Source organism: Alosa sapidissima, chromosome 24, assembly GCF_018492685.1.
Source record: "Alosa sapidissima isolate fAloSap1 chromosome 24, fAloSap1.pri, whole genome shotgun sequence".
In the NCBI taxonomy this organism is placed as follows: Eukaryota; Metazoa; Chordata; class Actinopteri; order Clupeiformes; family Clupeidae; genus Alosa; species Alosa sapidissima.
The window spans coordinates 13,407,183-13,427,810 of NC_055980.1; the positions used below are offsets into that span (position 1 = coordinate 13,407,183).

At 42.7% G+C, this 20,628-nt stretch overlaps 2 protein-coding genes across 4 annotated transcripts; one reads left to right on the top strand and one right to left on the bottom strand.

The window, feature by feature from the left end:
- Window positions 1-3: 3 nt before the first annotated feature.
- dydc2 (DPY30 domain containing 2) lies at window positions 4-6,609 on the bottom strand. 2 transcript variants are annotated; one of them, XM_042082408.1, is made up of 9 exons: window positions 6,054-6,609; window positions 5,466-5,594; window positions 5,177-5,269; window positions 4,744-4,899; window positions 3,852-4,001; window positions 3,486-3,599; window positions 1,430-1,636; window positions 484-693; window positions 4-112 (listed from the first exon to the last, which is right to left on the bottom strand). In XM_042082408.1, exons 1-9 carry the CDS (start codon window positions 6,198-6,200, stop codon window positions 95-97), a joined length of 1,224 nt encoding a protein of 407 aa, XP_041938342.1. In that variant the 5' UTR covers window positions 6,201-6,609; the 3' UTR covers window positions 4-94. The 2 variants fall into 2 exon arrangements, with proteins under 2 accessions (XP_041938342.1, XP_041938343.1); XM_042082409.1 differs by lacking the exons at window positions 3,486-3,599; window positions 3,852-4,001 and having other exon boundaries at window positions 6,054-6,595.
- A 5,062-nt stretch (window positions 6,610-11,671) lies between these two features.
- On the top strand, window positions 11,672-19,969 carry LOC121699876 (S-adenosylmethionine synthase-like). 2 transcript variants are annotated; one of them, XM_042082410.1, is made up of 9 exons: window positions 11,672-11,934; window positions 13,581-13,671; window positions 14,810-14,932; window positions 15,146-15,258; window positions 15,479-15,622; window positions 17,593-17,811; window positions 18,468-18,650; window positions 19,311-19,444; window positions 19,785-19,969. In XM_042082410.1, exons 1-9 carry the CDS (start codon window positions 11,857-11,859, stop codon window positions 19,885-19,887), a joined length of 1,188 nt encoding a protein of 395 aa, XP_041938344.1. In that variant the 5' UTR covers window positions 11,672-11,856; the 3' UTR covers window positions 19,888-19,969. The 2 variants fall into 2 exon arrangements, with proteins under 2 accessions (XP_041938344.1, XP_041938345.1); XM_042082411.1 differs by having other exon boundaries at window positions 11,673-11,934; window positions 13,594-13,671.
- Window positions 19,970-20,628: the final 659 nt, after the last annotated feature.

Below are 20,628 nucleotides of genomic sequence, written 5' to 3' on the forward strand. Positions count from 1 at the left end.
TACTCAAACCAATAATATGTTTAATGGGGTTTGATAGTTGGGCGCATGATGAACCAAAATGTCTTTTTAAAAGGGTAATCCCGACATGCTCACTTTAGCTGTTGTCTTCTTCCTGAAAAAGAAAGGGGAAAAAGTCAGCAAATTCAACATTATACACATAAATCATTATACACAATTTTTACACAAAAAATACACTATTTTTACAGTTGCCTAATTACATCTACCAAGTAGGTTAGGTTTTCAGTTCAGATTGTATGTTTGCAGGATTATGCAAAAATGAACAGGCCAATAATCCTGAAACTTAGTGGGGAGCAAAGCGGCACGAATTGGTTCAAATATCTAATTGTGATTTTTCTGGCCGATTGCTTTAAGTTGGGTCACCTGAACTGAACTAGAACACCTTTGCCCTCATCTCCAATATGAAGTGCACAGCATTAAACATGAACCCTGAACTTCTTCACTTCAGTTCTCGTAGAACATCACCTTCTGCTCGTCCTCTTTGACCTCTGTGTGCTGATCGCTGTGTGGGTCTCTCTTGGGCTCTTCTCGAGCACGACTCGCTGGTCTTTCAGGTGGTTCTGATTTCCCTGGCTCTTCAGACGGTTCTTTCTCTGGTTCCTCAGACGCCTCAGGTCCTGCTTTTGCTAGTTCCTCTGCTGGGTTCAGGTCGCTGTAATCAGGTTGAGGCAACTCCTGCCGAGAAAGTTTAGCTGAGATGAAACTCTTGTGTGCACATCAATGGCAGATCATGTCCTGTCTGACTCTCCGGCTGCCTATTTCAGCGTGTTCTCTCCCTCACTGACAGAACTGGAGAGTCTCTCTCTACCCTGATTGTAGCGTGATGATCGGTGAGATCTGATCGGAGCGTGTTCTTTCTCTCACTGGCAGAACTGATGAATCTCCCTCCGCCCTGGCTGTATAGTATAAGACTATAAGGTCTGACTGTTTGGAATTCATGATCGTCTTTCAAGATGTCTCGTGTCCATTGTTTCCCCTCTTTTATATTCTCTTCTTTACACTCTCTCTTTTTAAGATGTATGTCATTATTACCTGTTTATTTTTACCTCTCTTTTTCTATTTTTAATGTATTCTGTCTGCCATCATTTTCAGTTAACTCTTTCTGCCCTTTGTCTTCAAAATAACTGCCTCTGAGATTCTGCATCGGTTTTTTGCTTTTTTTTCTGTCAGTTCTCATCTTTTGAATTTCATGTAGTCTTTTTTTTTCTTCTGTTGTCTTCTTTCTCATGCCTTTTCATCCCTCCCTCTGTAGAAACATTAGTCTTCCCCTCACACTCTCCTGTTACCTCTGCCCTTCTACAGTCTGCATTTAGTTGAATCTTTTCACCACAATAGAGGAGACTGTATTTGGCAGAGTGGAGCCATGAGACCGAGAACACGACAACAGAAGACATTAATACGGCGGCATCACCTCCTCAGACTGCTGTTGTGACCGCTCCAGTGACTCGGTCTGTTTCTGTGGCTCTCCGGTCTCTGTCTTCTCCGACTGAGATAGCCGCCCGTCTCCAGGGAGACACTGGTCAGCCTCATGGGCGTCCGGGCCAGCCTCTGTGTCTCCCCTCTGTTCCCCCTTATTGCTATCTAGAGCTCCACCCGGAACAGCGTCACCCAATTTCAGCTGAAAAGCGAAAAGTTAAGTCAGAAGTCAGTCACTGTTTTGACTGTTGTTCCCTGGCTGTAGCTCTTAGGTTCACCTCTGTGCTCCTTCTCAATACTGTCTGAAACACTGAAGTACACAATATTGGGAACACAGTCATCTTTCCTCATCATGATCATGTATGTCTGATCCTGCTGTGGTTGTTTTAGGGAAAGCTATCTCCTCATGGTTATGGCTAATCACGTTCATCCTCTCTGAACTGCACTGGTCCTTGGTTTCCTTATTACACAGGAGCTGTTTCCATGTTTTGCTGCAGGACTGTTTCTGGTCTGACTCCTTTGACTGACTGTTTTTATCAGCTGTTTATTTGTCTAAGCATCTAATACCCATCTTGCTAAATATTTCAGCCTTAACATTTCTACAACCTGGATTCTCTTTAGCCTCTGCTGAACCCTCATCTTGAAGTCGTGCTGAGGGGCCTGTGCATCCTGTGCAAAAGCCCCCCCTTGTGGAGGTTTAGTTAATGACAGCGAGGGTTTTGAGTTTTTTCAGTTGTCACACTGTTGGGGAGTTTTAGAGGAAATCTGTTTCTTGGGGTGAGTTTTTGTCTCGGCTTGCTCCTGCCGAGCAGGACCCTCTGCAGGTCTCTGACCATCAGCATCAGTGCCAGCACTCTGCTTTGTACTGAGGTCAGTACCACTATGATTATGATTATCAGGTTATGATTTGCCTCAAGCAAGCAATCTCAATGCCTCAAGCAGTCATCCAGTTGAAGCAGGCTATCTTACACACAAAATAACGCATGCTATTTTACCCACACACAACACACAGGCTATTTTACACAAACAATATCAGACACAGAAGGCCTTTCAGACTGATATTTCTTCTGCCTGCCAGATTTACAAAAGGCAGCACTGCAAAGATCTAAAACATAATTTCATCTGACCCTAATCAACCCCCAGGGCCCAGAAATATGTCAAAACACCAGTGATTTAAAAATGACAGCAATCATGTCATATCAAGCACCACACACAGTCAAACCCACAGCATGCTTTTCAATCAGCGTGCACACTGCCCTAACAAACACCAACAAACACCCAACAGTTAGGTTAGTGTGCATGTCAATAGGTGTTTGTTGGATGGAGTTACTTGTTCGATTCGTTTGATATGTCCAAAAGTTAATCCTTTCAGTTACTGTCTGGGCAGTGTGGAGTTGGCAGTTGGTTTTCTGAACATTCTGAGTAGACTGTAACCAACAACTGGCAACTTTAAAATGTTGGATTTTGTTGGGCATTTGTTGGCGGCTCAACTTTCACCTTGTCCTCGGAACCCTCAACGGCACCCTCGTCTACAGTATCTGTGGTGGCAGTTGTGCTGTCTAGCTCTGAGCTGGGTATAGGCTGTGCTCTGCTCTACTCGAGTCAGGTATGGCTCATTTTTTTCCCTCATCTTCTCAGTGACTCAGTCACATATGTCTTCTTCTGAATCAGATAAGCTGTATTTCTTCTGTACCTAACTCGGGTAAGGTTAATTTCTTCTCTGTGTCAGGCATGGCTAACTACTGAGTCAGGTAAGTCATATTTCTACTATACTTCTGAATGGGATAAACTGTATTCTTCCTCTCTCTAAATCAGGTACACTTCATTTCTTCTGAGTCTGGCATGCCTGGCTTCTTCTTGACCTCTGAATTAAGTAAGTCTTGTTTCTTCTCTACTTCTGAATCGTATAAGTTGTTTTCTTTCTTGTTGAGATTAGTCTACCTTTATGTTTATTCCTGTCAAAATGCTCAAACTAATGTCTGAACTGATGTTCTTATGTGCCTTCACATCTGACTGTAGCTTTGAATGACCTTGCTACTTCAAAGCATCACCTTCTCTGCCTGTTGTTCTGGTGGCTGAGACTCAGTTGGCTGAGGAGAGATGTTCTGTGTCTCATTCTTGGCCTCTGACTGTGAAGTGTTCGGTGCATCAGGTGTTTCTGTTATCTAGTGGAGATTCATAGAAAAAGGGGCCCATTTGAAGGAAAACAGCAAAGAAACCAGTAAAATTCATGCACATCTGCACAGCAATCTTATTTATCTGTTCTTTCAAGCAGTCCTAACAAGGTCCCTTTCATCAGATACAGTTAAAACATTTTATACTTCATTATCTCCATTATCATTTCCCCTGGAAAACTCAATAACATCATGATCACACTTATGGACCTCCCTGCCAGATAAGTTATCTGTGTCTCTGACCGTGATTGCCGCTGAATGGTTTTCTTCCTGGACCAAGTCAGTGGCCTCCCGGGCCATCTCACTAGGAGTCTGACCAGCAGTGTGTGTTTTTGTTTCTGACGCCTCTGGTTCCGGTTCTGTGAGGTTTTGGGTGGGTTCCCCTGAAGCCACCTGGTACAGATTTCACAGGAAATGTAAACAAATGACTCCATGTCTTCCCCATGTCAGGGCAGAAGGAATGGGAGGGGAAGCGAGAGTCTAATGAACTGTCACTAGAGTCACCACTACCACAACAACACAAAAACAGCAACCACCACAACAGTGCACTCGGCTTCATGCTGAGAAACCCAAATCCATAAAGCTGATTTTGGTCTCAGGCCAGATTCCGTTGAACTGGAATTATTGAATTCAAACTATTTTCTTGTGCAGTTTGTTCAGCTTCATGACGAGTAAAAGACCTAGCAATCAACGTTCCAGGTCCAGACAACTGGATTTCTTGCATGTTAGAAATGTTTCTTGTCTGTGTTGCAGGGTGAGCAGTCGAAGATTTAGTGTGAGCACAGAAGTGTTTGATGTATTTGAATCCCAACACAGAATACAAGGCGGCATGACAAAATCACCATGGCTACACCACAAACACTACCACCAAGGAAATGGGAAGACTAAACTACACAGCATCACTATCACAGCCACAAACAGGCAGACAGATGCTTCAGCATAGCACCACAGCACACTGAACACCTTGTCTCCTGTGCCGACATCCAAAACAAAGGAACAAAAGACAAGGACGTTAGCCATGACAACCACACCGCACACACACACAAACCACCGCCACCATGACCACCATCACCACCACAACGGAGATGCTTTGACGGAGGCCTCCTCAACCGATCAAAGCATCTTCAAACAGGACCTTGTCTCCAGTTGCGGCATCCAAAGCACTGCTTCCACTTTCCTCGGATGGCTCTGTTGCGATTTGAGAGGTGAGGTTGGCTGTTGCTCCGGGCATCTGTGCCGCATCACTTCCTGTGTCAGTGTCTGTGCTTGTTTCAGGGGGTGGGGGAGTTTCCTGTGGAATATGTCACTTTGAAAGGGAAGGCTCAATCCAAAAGCCCTGATAGATGGTATGACTAAAGACATGGAAATCATTACATCAATCAGTGTGCGGTTTATATGATCATTGGCTAGGCTGGAATAGAGTACTCTTTGTCTGAACAAACATTCACACATTATTTTCTTTTATGCACACACACACTGTAACTGTGGTCTTCTGACTGACACCATACACAAACACACACTGTAATTGTGATTTGCTTAATGACCTCACACACACACACAATGCATACTTGATCCTCCTTCACTGCCTCCAGTTTGGGTGGGTTGGACTTCTTTGGTCGCTCCTGCAGAGTTGATAGAGGTGTAGAGTCTGCTTCCTCCTCCTTCTCAAGACAATAACAACACATTGTAAACTGATTCAGTCATACACACACTCATATGCAGCAGTGGTCATAGGGCAATTCCAGTTGGCTTGGAGTAGGTAACACTCACAGGTGAGGGAATGAGTACCAAGTATAGTCAATCAATCCTTAGTGCAAAACCTAGTAATCAATAGCATTCACACACACAGACACACACCACTTCTGCTTTGGGCCCCTCCTGCGCCTCTCGGAGTTTGTCCTCCTCCTCCTTAAGTAGTTTCTGATGCATGGCCTCGTCCCTAGCTCTGGCCTGCTCCTTCTCCAGCTCTGCCAGGTAGGCACTCATCTAATGGAAACACAAAGGCAACAGTAGTCAATATCATGCCTAAACAGTTCTGGTGTGTGTGTGTGTTTGTGTGAGAGAGATAGAGACTTTAGCAAAAGGTGTTTCATGAGTAAAATAGTAGCTAGACTATTATTCACTGGTAAATCTATAATACAAGTTCAAAGAAAAGGATGATGTCACAGCACTTAGTTTAAAATGTATATCTAGGCTTAGCTGCCTGTAGTACTGGCCTACAACAAATCTGAAAACATAGAAGCTGAGACCTACATGTAGGCATACATTTAACTTATATCGGACATGGTCTACATTTGCATAAATATCTAAAATACTGAAACGTTAGGCTGTCTCAAGTATCGATACTGTAGCTATCAATACGACGGTAAAGTTAGCCTACACAGACAAGTGCAACATGTAAAATACAAAGCCATTACACTTGCAATGCATTATCGACACACTCACCTTCTCCTCGTAATCGAGATTTTCTTTGTATTTGTAAATCCATTGCGCCAGATACTCAATGGGGTCCAAGGGTCTTTGCACAGCAACTTCAGCCAAGCCCTCGGTCAGACATTTCCCCAGACGCGTTTTCAAATACTCCGAATCCATTGTTAAACTTGCGGGCTTAAACTAAAATAAAATATGATAGTTCTAGTTCTAAAAAGGTCACTATATATTTTGTGCAGAAGTTATTACAGGCCTATGCCTTAACACCTGATTTGTGTGGATGAAATACATGCGTCTGTGAGTAACAAATATTACCACGGTAACGGTGTCGCACAGTTCACCGTCCCGTCCTCAGCGTCCGTGATAGACAGTTCCTCAGGGCAAAACTGCACGCTCCACTCTTTAATTTCCACTAAGGTGGCGCTAAATAAAGCGAAACTATATTTGGTATCGTTGGAATCGTAATTTTGTGTAGATTATGAATTTAATGTGCCTACAGTATCAATCCTTCCCGGGGAAAAGATAAAGACGTATGAATAGAACATGATCATGAGCGGGGGCAGGCCTGGTTAGTGCTTCGGACTTGACCCAGTTCGAACCCTGACCAGTAGGAACGGCTGAAGTACCCTTGAGCAAGGCACCTAACCCCTCACTGCTTCCCGAGCGCCACTGTAGCAGGCAGCTCACTGCGTCGGGATTAGTGTGTCTTCACCTCACTGTGTGTTCACTGCATGCTCAGTGTGTTTCACTAATTCACGGATTTGGGATAAATGCAGAGACCAAATTTCCACATTATATACTTTTACATTCGGCCAAAATCATGTGTTACCACATTTTTATATATTTATCTTGCAAACCGGTTAACCATTGGTCATTCACTTACTATAAGGTCCCTGGCTGAGGATTGGCTAAGTATTCAAAGCAATGGGGTCAAAGGTCAAGGTCACATGGGGTTGAAGAGTGAAAATACAGTATTTGGACAATACCTCTAAAACTGATTGATGGATCTCCATTATATATGACAACTGCCCACCATAAATGATATAGCCTAGTATGAACTGATGAGATGCTCAGGGTCATGGGGTCAAAGGAAGTCAAAATAAATCCATTGCGTATAATGGTTGCATATAAAGGTTGATTGGGATCAATGTGTTCAATATCTTCTGTGAATATTGAAGTGTAATTCTAGCGCAACTGTTAAGGCATCGGGGAGTAAGGTTTACTGCTAACGTTCTAGCACCCAGCTATGCTAGCTGGCATCTATTACATCAGCACCATAGTGCCTAAGCCAGTCAAACTCTGTACTAGTTTGATCAACGAGTTATAGCTCTCGAAGGGCTTCTCAATTGGTTTTCATGCCGAAAAAGACCCTTGTGGTAATTAATATCAGTCAGCAGACTAGCTGTCAGAGCAAAGGGTAGATAAACACCAGCTAGAGTATTGCTGCATTCATTGTGAGTCAGCAGATCATTGTAAATTAGAAGACTAGCTGTCAGTGCAAAGGGTAGATGATCACCAGCTAGACCATATGTATAAGGAAGGGGAAATAATAATATATGGCCGAGGAAGGGTAACGAAGATACCAGACAGACCAGGTAGGCCTATGGCCTATAAGGAGACCATTTCCTCAAGAAATGGTCAGAATGAAATTGGGAGTAAAACACATTGGGAAGTACTGGAAAACTTACACTGTAGTAAGATACAACAACACATGTTTAATGTATTGACAGGAAATAGTTTCCACCATTATAATGGGCTCAGCTCAATTCTGATTGGCTGAGCGGCATTTTAGGGGTCTCAAGGAGGGGGCGCTTCTCGAGCACCAAGAAGCATAAAAGGCAGATTCAGATCAGATCTCATCGGGATAGCTGCTGGTACTCATCATCCTACTACCTGCAGTTCATTCTAGACATTGGGCTGTATTCTCACTGCAATACGGCGAATAAAAGATGAACAGTCTTTAGGCATCCTCTGTCTTCGTGGTGTCCTTTTGGGTTTTTTAAAAAGTGCAGTAGAAAAGGGGTTTAGTAGATTAAGTGGCAAGGGCTGCATAAGAAAGGTGGGGGAGGATTGGGATTGGGCGGGGGGCACCAACAAGGAGCACCCAAGAGCAACAGGGGCAAGGAAAAACTCCCTTACTAAGGAAGAAACCAGATCCACGGCTCAAGGGGCTAACCCAACTGCCAGGGGTCTTGGTGTGTGTGTTGGGGGGATGACAGGGGAGATGGGATAGTGTGCTGTGTATGTGGGGAGAGGGCAGTGTGCAATATGTGTGTTGGAGAAGCTTCCTCATGAGACAATGTGCTGTGTATTGGGGGGGGGGTATGTGAGTGATGACAGTGAAGATGTGTCTGTGGGCGGGAGGGGAGTGGAGCAGTGACTGTGTGTGTGTGTGTGTGTGTGTGTGTCTGTGTGTAGTGTGTGTGTGGGTAGGTGGGGGGCAGTGTGCTGTAAGTATGTAGAGGATGTGTGTTGGAGAAGATCCTGAAGACAATGTGTAGAGGAGGCTTGCTGTAGCAAGTAGTGTGCTGTATGTATGTGAGGTGATGACAGTGATGATCTATAATCTTATTCAGTTTTATCATTATCACTAGTATTATTTTTTGTCATTTATATTTTGTTTTATTACTGTTTTTATTTTATTTTATTTCTGTGAGCACCTTGGGTCAATTGCATTGCTATATAAATAAATGTGATTTGACTTGACTTTGGCAGCAATCATTTTTAATAGATTTTGTTTTTTAAATCAGTTCAGTGGATAGTGGAAAAGCTTATTCAGTTTTAGTTTCTTCTGGGATTTTTTTTCCCAGGTAAAAACGTTGCAGCTAAAGTAGTTAGAGCTGAAGAAATAGCAAAAGTGGAAAAGATGTAGACTAGGAGGTTCAATTATTTGTAAATGTGCATCATGTGAATACCCTATGTAATATCCATTCACTGCTCTTAACTCTCACTGCTGCTTAAATTAAAGTATTGAGTTTCCTCTGATGAGGACCATCATTTGGGAGATTTGGATGAATGAAAGTAGCAACCTGGCAACGGTGGGACTACATTTTTTTTTTTTTAAATCCAGTACACCCAATACACAAACTCCTGACCTGAACATTTTGTTGTGGTTGTAAGACATGCCTATTTTAAGGTGTGAGTTTTGAAGCCAATGAAACTGGATATTGGAAGAGAACCGCCGCTGGCCGGCTCAGTTTGGAATGCTCTGCGAATCGATAGACACCTTCCACGCCCCACAGCTGTTGGAACTGCTACGGAACTGCTGGAGGAGAGATAGTAGCTTGCTGTACCCAGGGTTGGGTCAGATTACTTTGAAATGTAATCCATTACTGACTACAAATTACATGGCAATTTTTGTAATCAGTAACGTAATCAGTTGGATTACCAAAAACATGTAACGTAATCTGATTACTTTAGGATTACTTTTAGAATTACTTCAATAAAGTAAAAGTAAAAGTAAAAAGTAAAAGACACCACTACACTGAATTGATGAAAGAATTCTCATTCTATTTTTCTCTTTATTATTTTATTGCATCTAAGACATTCTTTGCTCTGAGTAAAGCATTCCTGTGTGAATGAACTGATCTTTTCCTCCAAAAGTATTACCATTTACTTTGAGGTCACCAGGTCCCATTGTCTGAAAAACACCCAAAACTAATACATTTCTATAGCTATTCTCCACTTTGGGGGTGGTGTTTTGGTGGTTCAAATTTTCACCCCATCCAAAAATTGATCACTTAGTCATCATGGATGTGATCATGGATCACAATTCTCCAAACATGCACAACTCAGCTTAACCTTTATAAGGGCACACCTGGACAATGAATTTAGCTTTCACTGGATTTTTTTGACCCAGGGACATGGCCTGAGATCGGAATAAAAAAGGAAGCATTAAACCCAAATGACACCATGTCCATTTCAATTGTGGGGGTGAGAAAATGATTCCTTTGGGATGTTTTTCAACCAGGGGACCTGGTGACTTTCTCAAAGTAAACGGTAACACTAAAACAAGAGGCTACATTGAGATTAGGAGGAAAAGATCAGGCAGTGTGCCGAGAGACCTGCCCCAATAGTAAATAAGTTAGTAAGTATAGATACTCTTTTGATCCCGTGAGGGAAATTTGGTCTTCCAATCCGTGATTTAGTGAAGCACACAGAGCACACAGTGAACACACAGTGAGATGAAGCACACAATGAGCACACAGTGAGGTGAAGCACACACCAACCCGGAGCAGTGAGCTGTCTGCTACAGTGGCGCTCGGGGATCAGTGAGGGGTTAGGTGCCTTACTCAAGGGCACTTCAGCCGTGGATGTGGGCATGGGAGAGCAGTGCTCAACCACTTCCCCCGCCCACATTTTTTCTACTGCTTGGGGATCAAACCGGCAAGCCCAAAGCTTGTCAAATTAAAAGATAGCTAGGCTATCATAAAAAAGTTGCATTGTTTGCATGATAAAATGTAATCAGGTAATCCCCAACAATGTAACTGTAATCTGATTACACATTTTTTTTATTGTAATCTGGGCTGATTATAGTTACTTGATTTTTGTAATCCAGATTACATGTAATCAGTTACTACCCAACCCTCGCTGTACCATCCGCCACTAGCAGTAGGTTAGGCACTTACCTATATGGCAGTGTAGCTGGGACTGACACACTTTCTCTGCTCAAAGGACTTAAATTCATGAACAGCATTGCACTGTGCAAACCATGATCCTCATGAGATAGTGCATAGCAAAAAAGGCTTTACTGCTGCTATTAGTATAACTAATTAGCTAATAGTAACAGGTGAATTATGTTATGTAATAGTTTAAGTTGTAAGTTTTTTATTGAAGTGAATTCGTTACACATTAATACACATTAATAGGCCTATAACCACACACACATGCACGCACACACACAAACAAATAAAAAAGACAGCAGAGACTAAATAAGCCTAAACTAAGGATATGGTCACCTCATGGAGAATAGTGTCTACTAAGCACTATTTGAGGCTTTGAGGTGTAAAAGCACTGAACCCACTCTGTCCAGGCTTAAGAATCACATTGGTCTGACCTGCCAAAGCCCCCCTGGCTTTAAAGTACCTCTTGGCCTTGGTTGTGAACTTTGACCTTGTTCAGTCTGGTGCCTAACTGGAATGTCAGCAGCCTTGAAAAGCATCTGGCTGAAAGCTTTGGCCCCTTTAAGCAGTTTTAAAGGGCTCAAAGGGGACCAGTGGACTCCTTTGTTTTGGTGCACAAGTTGTCAGTGTGAGTATTTGGGGTGTGAACAAGTGCATGTCCACGAATAGCAATGTGGCAATTGAAATGATAGAAATGTTGCTGGTGCAAATGATCTTACATCTCTGAGATACATGGACGGGACATGGAAGGCACCCCCTCTGAAAACTGTGATCCTCCCTCTCTTCCCAGCTTGTGAGTGGTGTGCTGAATGCCTGGCCCCTTCCCCCCTGGTGTGTGTGTGTGTGTGTGTGTGTGTGTGTGTGTGTGTGTGTGTGTGCGTGTGTGTGTGTGTGTGTGTGTGTGTGTGTGTGTTTTCTTTTGCCTTATATAACAGTGTGTTGTGGACTGAGATGATTAGACTGCATTTCAAGTGGTGAGTCTCTCTCTCTCTCTCTCTCTCTCGTCCACTCTCTCATTTAACTTCTCCCATTCATACTCATGTTCTCTCTTTCTGCTTGAAACGCCAAGGGAAGCACACATTAGATTATAGGCACAGCAACATCAGCAGTTTCAGAGTTTTATCTTTTAGCTGTTGTTTATCTTTGATTTTAGAAGGATTTCCCCCCACATATATTGCATTAAAAATACAAGATGAATGGTCAAGCGGATGATCTCAACAACTCTCATGGAGATTTCATGTTCACGTCGGAGTCAGTCGGAGAGGGCCATCCAGGTAAGAGTGCTCACACCTGCGCACCTGGTACATTTAAATACTGCCTGCTTTGCACATTAAATTTCTTCTGCAGATTCTGCCTCTAAGAACTCAGTCATGTAAATGTTTTACTTTATCAAAACCTTTCTGTCTTTCGTTTTGTTTTTCCATTCAACAATTGCAATTTTGTTTTTTTGTTTATTGTCATGTTAATATAGTTGAAGTTAAGATGTTTTCATTTAGGTGTAAAGATATGCGACATGTGCTCCAGTTCCCGTCTGTATGTGATTGCAGGACTTTAATCTTATCTTTGATCTGTTTAGCTCACCTCCATGTGTGAGCTATTTATTGATAGCAAAATACCATGTGTAGTTGAAGTTAAGATGTTTTCATTTAGGTGTAAAGATATGCGACATGTGCACCAGTTCCCGTCTGTATGTGATTGCAGGACTTTAATCTTATCTTTGATCTGTTTAGCTCACCTCCACCTAAATAGCTCACGTGTGAGCTATTTATTGATAGCAAAATACCATGTGTACAGTCGCCGTGTCTCCTAGTATAGTTTCCCAGCCCCTGACCTGCTGTGCATGTGCCAGTGTGCTACCCCACTGTTTGGCTCAGTTACAGACAGATTCACTACAGCAACACAGTTTGTAAATAACCGTTCACCGCACACCCTAACCACTGCTTATGAAGACACATCCTCTCTCTCTCTCTCTCTCTCTCTCTCTCTCTCTCTCTCTCTCTCTCTCTCTCTCTCTCTCTCTTTCTCTCTCTCTTTCTCTCACTCTTACTACTACTACTAGGTCAGTTGAAAATATCTTTTCTGAGGACACCACTCTCTGGTCTGACCATAAGAGGCTCTGGAAAATATTGCATGAGAACCTGGTGACATCACACTAACTTGAAATGTTTACAGAGCTTACCATCTCAAATGACATCTTAAAGAATGCTTAATGTAAAGAGGGCTAAACAATTTTAGGCTTATAACGCATGGACTTTTTTAACGTTTATGTTAATGTTTGTCTGTTTAACATCCATTGAAGGAGCATTATTCCTGAAATGCACCAAATTGATACATTCTCTGTGTTTACGTCCTGAGGTGCTGCTTATCTTACAGACGTTTTCACTTCACTATGGATCATAATCTTATATAACAAAATATTCAATAGCATTTAGGGTGCGTTTGCGTCCTGTGTTTTTTGGATTCCAGAGGGATCCTGATTTGAATCTGGCCCTGGGGCTAAAACTGTGGTGCACTAGTGAACTTCCTCTAGGAAATGAAAGCACTCTCCTACAAAGGCATAGACTCTCAAAGTCCTTCACGTGTTGTAGGGGACTCATATCATCACTACTGCCACCCACTGTAATATGCTAAAAAGATGCATTAGGCCTATAGAAAGTAGATGTAGTGTGCTGATATCATGGTGTAAAAGCTTTATACATTTTTGTGGGATTTCAGACCCGGAGCTCAAAATTCCACAGAAAACACCTCTGGTGGATAGTGGGATATTATATTTTCATTTTTCAAATCATCATCAAAATGACTTTGAGTTTGAAAATGTTTTAACAGCTGGTATAACAGCTACATATATTGCAAAATTATGCTGCTTCATGTTGCTTTATCACGGATAAGTGTTGAATAAACTCCTGTTGCTAACATGGAGATTGTGTATCCAGATAAGATCTGTGACCAAATCAGTGATGCTGTGTTGGATGCTCACTTGAAGCAGGACCCTGATGCCAAGGTGGCCTGTGGTAAGATTTTTAGGTTTATGTTATAAGTATAAGTATATATACTTTTTTGATCCCCGATGGAAATTTGGTCTCTGCATTTAACCCAATCGGTGAATTAGTGAAACACAAACAGCACACAGTGAACACACAGTGAGGTGAAGCACACACTAATCCCGGCGCAGTGAGCTGCCTGATACAACGGCGGCGCTCGGGGAGCAGTGAGGGGTTAGGTGCCTTGCTCAAGGGCACTTCAGCCGCAGCCCACTGGTCGGGGCTCAAACCGGCAACCCTCTGGTTATAAGTCCAGAGTGCTAACCAGTTGGCCACGGCTGCCCCAGTAATGCAGACACTTCTCTCCAATATAATATATTTTTATGGTATTTATCAAAGGCATTACACATATTTAATAGTTTTTATAATATCTTACTCAAAAGTAAGCACAAAACACTGAGCACTTATACTATTTCATATAGCATACGGTCTTACTTATATAACACATGTTATACAGTCTTACTTCATATACATTATTTTATATTACTAATGTCTCACTCATTCCATATTACATGCATTAAGCAATCTTACTGAGGCCTACATCACATTGCATGTGTTACACAGACAGCCTTACTTCATATCACATGTGTTGTACACAGGGCTGTAGTGGAGGCTAAACGTAAGTAAACACAGTTTATCCACCTCTGGAATTTCAGAAATAGAGTTTAACCTCCTCTTATTAGAGTTTGTCCACCATTCAAAAGTGTTTATTCACTAATTGAAATTTTTAACATTCAAAAATCACACTTTGTTATCCACATTCACAATATGTACACTTTTCAACACTCTAGGAACATTTAATACCACTGGTACTGTTATAAACATTGGACAATCCTCCACCATCATTAAACATGTTCTGAATGCCGTTTTAAAAAATCTGATACCGCATGGTGCAGTCCACTTTACCGTGATCACAGAATTCATAGTTTACCCACCTCTTATTTTACCACTACACCCCTGGTTACACAGTCTCAGTCATTTTTATGTAAAATGCATCATACAGTAGTACTTAGGCCTACTTCATATTAAATGCATTATATAGTCAGAGCTACTTCCATATTACTGTTGTACTGACAGTCCTAGTGAGGCTTGGGTTTGCTTCCTGCAGAAACGGTGTGTAAGACAGGCATGGTGCTTCTCTGTGGCGAGATCACCTCACGGGCCAACGTAGACTATCAGCAGGTGGTGAGAAACACCATCAAGCACATCGGCTACGACAACTCAGACAAAGGTGTGTGTGTGTGTGTGTGTGTGTGTGTGTGTGTGTGTGTGTGTGTGTTTTTGTTTTTACAAATTTTTAGAAATAGGTAATGAAAATTAGTATAATTAAAAATTATGATAATTTATCGATCTATGTGATATCCCTTATCTGAAGCAGTGTAAGTAGGCCTACAGCAGTCATTATGCAAAAAATGACCTTGACAGCGATAATGTTTGGTCGTAGGGTTTGACTACAAGACATGTAACATCCTTGTGGCCCTGGAGCAACAGTCTCCGGACATTGCCCAGGGAGTCCACATTGACCGCATCGAGGAGGACATTGGTGCAGGAGACCAGGTAAACAACTCGTCATAACAACTGGAGTCCACATATAGTGCAAAAGGATTGAGACACATTTGACCCATCATGAGTATCCCAAACTAAATACCATGAAATCATTTTTGTGTTTTTTATTGTACAGAATCAATTCAACGAGTTTTAATTTTAAAATTCAAGTGTGTGTGTGTGTGTGTGTGTGTGTGTGTGTGTGTGTGTGTGTGTGTGTGTGTGTGTGCAGGGCCTGATGTTTGGGTACGCCACAGATGAGACAGAGGAGTGCATGCCCCTCACCATCGTCCTTGCCCACAAACTCAACGCCAAGATGGCTGAACTCCGACGTAACGGCACCGTGCCCTGGCTCCGTCCTGACTCCAAGACGCAGGTGGGACGTCACCAGAGGTTTGGGTGTCTGTGTGGGGTGTCATGGTGGAAACAGGGCTGGGAGCGAGGGGAACTGGACAAAGAGAGAAATGCTATAAATGGGTGTGTATACATGACAAGCACACACCCCCCCCCCATCTTGAGGACTGGAATCAAAATAAAAACATAGCCTAGATATGACACATACACACACACACACACACACACAATCACATGCACACGCACACACACACACACACGGAACGGAAACTCGTTTGTGAACATTCACCTATGTATGCATATGTTCGCCTAATGCATATGTTTGAACATCGTTGTCGCTAGTTGAAGAAATTTGGTAACATTGAATAGCGTCAGTGCCTTGTTGTCAAACATTGGACTACTTGTGATAAATAGCCTACTTTATGAATTAGCACTGATAAAGTATTATCAAATTCTAAAGTTCATGATTTGTTCAATGTTTATTCATGATTTATGTGCTTTATCTACAGTCTCTTTATTGGTGTTAGCTTCAGGATCAATATTATGTAATATTATATTATGTAACATTAAGGCCTTTAGACTTTACCTCAGTATAATCATTAATTGCATTGTGGGAATGCTGATTGTGTTGAGGGAAACTTAGCGCAAAGAGTTATGGGAGGGTCTGTACAGTAGCCCAGGCTTAAATTTCAAATATTGACCTAGAGATGAGCACATGGCCTGGAGGCTTTCCACCAGCTCTTATTACTCCAGAGGGGGCGCAGATACATTTTTTTTTACGAGATAGGATACACACCCATCTCACACCCATGACACTTCCCACTCAAATACCCTAGTCTCTATTTAGATCCTCCAGGGGTTATGGAGAACTCTGAGGGAGTCCTAGTCAGACTTTAGAGTCTTTATAGAGTCAGCTAAGTTACACACAATCATGCAGGAGTTTAGTCTAGGGTTATGGTAATTAATGACTGTGGTCATCTATATTTGTGACTTAAGTGAGCACCATAAAGAACGACGTCAGCGGCCATTTTCACACTTCCTTGTATTAGCGAAAGTAGCTACCATAGCATTGGACATTGAAATGAATGGAGGTGAGTTGAGCTCAAATACCAACAGCCTTTCAGTTTAATTGTGGACTCCATGTTGAACCAGTGATATGTCACTCTCTCCACATCTATAACTCCAGTCCATGGTCTTGGGGGGTGGGGGTGACCCCAATGTCCACCTGTTCCCCCTTCACCACTCCCTGCCCTTTGGGTTGGCTTGTGTGCCCCAGTTTGGCCTTGTTTGGAAACCCAAACCTCTGGAAGTCTATTTTGGAGATGCGTAGTGATCAGAAACGCGAACTTAAGACTGGTCTCGTGGCATGCTGGCATGGATCCTTGTCAAAGAGTGAGTGATTCATGACAGAATGTTCAGCGTAACACTGGGAACACTGGATGCATGCACTGCAGTATTGATACACTGATGCTATCTAAGAATAGGCCCCCAGTGTCCACACTGCTGTCCATACGGGAGCGCACCTATGTTCCCCGGGTCCTATGTTCCCCGCTTTGTATGGGACCGGGGAACATAGAACCCTTTTGTAAAACGTTAACCATAACCCTGAGCGGGGAACATAGGACCCGGGGAACATAGGGATGACCCTGTCCATACTAACTAGCAGTAGCTAGTTGAGGGTTTCAGAAAGATCTATATATCTCTATCTCTGTCTCCCTCTATCTATCTATCTATCTATCTATCTATCTATATATCTATCTATCTATCTATCTATCTATCTATCTATCTATCTATCTATCTATCTAGCTTATTTTTATTTTATTTTATTTATTTTATTTATATAACAGGGAAAGTGCACAGTGTATAACTGAGCCAGATTATATCACATATGCTAATTTTCTATCTATCTATCTATCTATCTATCTATCTATCTATCTATCTATCTATCTATATTCTCCTTTCACATTTGCCAATTTCCTGTCTGTTGTCTAGGTGACTGTCCACTACACCCAGCAGAAAGGTGCTCTGATCCCACGCCGCGTCCACACTGTGGTCATCTCTGTGCAGCACGACGACTTTGTGTCTCTGGAGGAGCAGAAGGAGATCCTCATGGAGAAGGTCATCAAGGAAGTGGTGCCGGACAAGTACCTGGACGAGCACACAATCTACCACCTGCAGCCTAGTGGCAGGTTTGTCATCGGAGGGCCACAGGTAAGGCTACACAGGTATGGATGAGCACACCTAAGTAAAGAAAAAGCCAAGAAGGTCTCGCACACAGAGGGCCATTTATATTTTTATGTCTAGGTAAAGGCATAGTAACGTGCTGTTAGTCACCTGTCTACAGGTATACAGGCTTACCTTTTCTTGGGTCACAGTAGACCAGTCTCTCAAACTCAGGACTGAGCCATACACAATTCTAGGCAATCAACAACTGGTTTTAAGATCACGGAAGGGAGGTATGAAATTTAATTGGCTGTTGAGCTCAAATGCCAACAGCTTTTCAGTGAGTTGAAGACTCCATCTTTAACCAGAGATGTAGGCACTCTGTTGCTCCACAGCACGCATTAACCTTAAGCCTAAGCTCAAGGCCTTTCAGCTACGAGAAGAATGAACCAGTAATAGCCAAATAAAGTATAAGTATATATACTCTTTTGATCCCGTGAGGGAAATTAAAGTACATTAAAGACTAAAATGGCTAAAAGAATAAAAAGAACAGAAAACACACAAATAAAAGCATTGTGGAAGTAGCTCTGGTTGTGTGTGTATGTCTATATAAAGACCTTATGGTCAAGTGTTTTTGTTTCAATGGATGTAGATATTTATTCTATTTTCTAACTCACTCATTTCTCTACTTATGTTCCCAACAGGGTGATGCTGGAGTGACTGGCCGTAAGATCATAGTGGACACATATGGGGGCTGGGGGGCACACGGTGGCGGCGCCTTCTCTGGGAAGGACTACACCAAGGTGGACCGCTCCGCTGCATACGCAGCCCGATGGGTGGCCAAGTCCCTGGTCAAGGCCCAGCTCTGCAAGCGGGTTCTAGTCCAGGTGAGAGAACCACAGACATTATGGAACAGAACTCACACCTCATACCTCCTTTTTATAGTGTAACTACATTCAGTTATGCAGTTACACCCTGACTGCTGCCTGTTGAGCATTTATATGTGAACAATTGAAATTGTTATCATAAAACGTGGTACATTATCAGTATTGTCAGTGGGGTATCAATCTTTTATGGCAACTGCAACTGGTAGGGCAAAGTGTTAACAACACCAAGATCACAGATTTGATTGGGGCAGCCGTAGCCTACTGGTTAGCACTTTGGACTTGCAACCGGAGGATTGCCGGTTTGAATCCCGACCAGTAGGCAAGGCACCTAACCTTTGTTGTTGCAGGCAGCTCACTGCGCCGAGATTAGTGTGTGCTTCACCTCACTGTGTGTTCACTGTGTGCTGAGTGTGTTTCACTAATTCACGGATTGGGATAACAGGATACTTACACTTACTTCTACTTCTACTTGATACCTTGAGAGCATACTGATGATAATGTGTAGCCTATCTATACTGTATCGTACCCTGTATCTTATCTGTGTATACTGTGCTGCAGTGTAAGTCACGTTGAGTATAAGGCTATGCTTGATCAATACATGCAATGTAATGTGTTTTGTTTTGTTTTGTTTGTTTGTTTGTTTGTTTGTTTCTCGTGTAGGTGGCGTACGCCATCGGTGTGGCACACCCGCTCTCCATATCCCTCTTCACCTATGGCTCCTCGCAGATGTCTGAGAAGGAGCTGCTGCAGATCGTCAAGAAGAACTTTGACCTACGACCTGGGGTCATTGTCAGGTGAGATGCGGTCACAACTTATGGGGGGCCTGACTTGTTCAGTCTTATGGGGTTTCAGATATGATATCTGTAACTTGTCTGATAAAATGTAATTGTCTGATACAATTTCATTTCATTGTAATTGTTGTTGTGTCAGTATACAGCCCTGACAATCATACAAATTTCTTATCTTGAATATAAAGCATCTTCTGAATTAATAAATGTAAATATATATTATATAATAATTTCTACCATACAGCTGAGCTTGAGAATGAATGCAGTGATATTTTCTCCTTCAACATCATATCATTTTGCAAGTCTGTGCAAGTTTGTGTGAGTTTCTGTACTTTGTGATTGACAGGGACCTGGATCTGAAGAGGCCCATTTACCAGCCGACGGCAGCCTACGGACACTTTGGCCGCAAAGACTTCCCGTGGGAGGTCCCCAAAAACCTGAACTTCTAAACAGAACTCTGGTGTCTGTTTGCAGACAAGCCTGCTGTGGATCAGAGTGTGTGTGTGTGTGTGTGTGTGTGTGTGCGTGTGTGTGGGGGGTGGGGTGTGGGTGGCAGGGGTGGGTTGGGTTTGGGTGGGTGTATCCTTCCCTGAAAACTAATCCCTCAAATATTTCAGTCACAAGACTTGAGTGGCTGTGGAGATAGCTGTAATTTATAGGCTTCGGCAACGCCTTACCCAAATATATATATCACACACACGCGCGCGCGCTCGTGTGCACACACACACACACACACACACACACATACACACACGTGTGCACACGCACGCACACACACACACACACACGTGCACGCTCGCACGTGCGCACATACACACACACACACACACACACGCACACACATGCACACACACATACATACCTGTGTACGAATCTACACATATACTGTACACATACACACACACAAGTACATGCAATGCCTCACCCACCTAATATACACATATCACACTATTCACACACCTAAACATTCGTACACACAAACACACACACACACACACACACACACATACACAAGCTTACTGACACACATACAAATGCCTTATTTACTTATACACATCTTAATCACACTGATCGCTCATCCACATGCTCATACACACTCACACACACATACTCAAAACAAAACACACACCATCACATTTCCTTTTTTTGTGCTCTGTTATTTTGTGGTGCCTGCCTCATGGGTCCTTCTC

Bases quoted from the DNA above. Each gene is read 5' to 3' on its own strand.
- dydc2 (XM_042082408.1), bottom strand. From the start codon at position 6,200: ATGGATTCGGAGTATTTGAAAACGCGTCTGGGGAAATGTCTGACCGAG. The intron at 5,270-5,465 runs GTGTGTGTCTGT...TGTCTTGAGAAG, and splicing joins AGGGGCCCAAAGCAGAAGTG to GAGGAGGAAGCAGACTCTAC. The intron at 3,600-3,851 runs GTCAGAGACACA...AATCTCCACTAG, and splicing joins ACCATTCAGCGGCAATCACG to ATAACAGAAACACCTGATGC.
- LOC121699876 (XM_042082410.1), top strand. From the start codon at position 11,857: ATGGTCAAGCGGATGATCTCAACAACTCTCATGGAGATTTCATGTTCA. The intron at 11,935-13,580 runs GTAAGAGTGCTC...GCTAACATGGAG, and splicing joins AGTCGGAGAGGGCCATCCAG to ATTGTGTATCCAGATAAGAT. The intron at 14,933-15,145 runs GTGTGTGTGTGT...GTTTGGTCGTAG, and splicing joins CTACGACAACTCAGACAAAG to GGTTTGACTACAAGACATGT.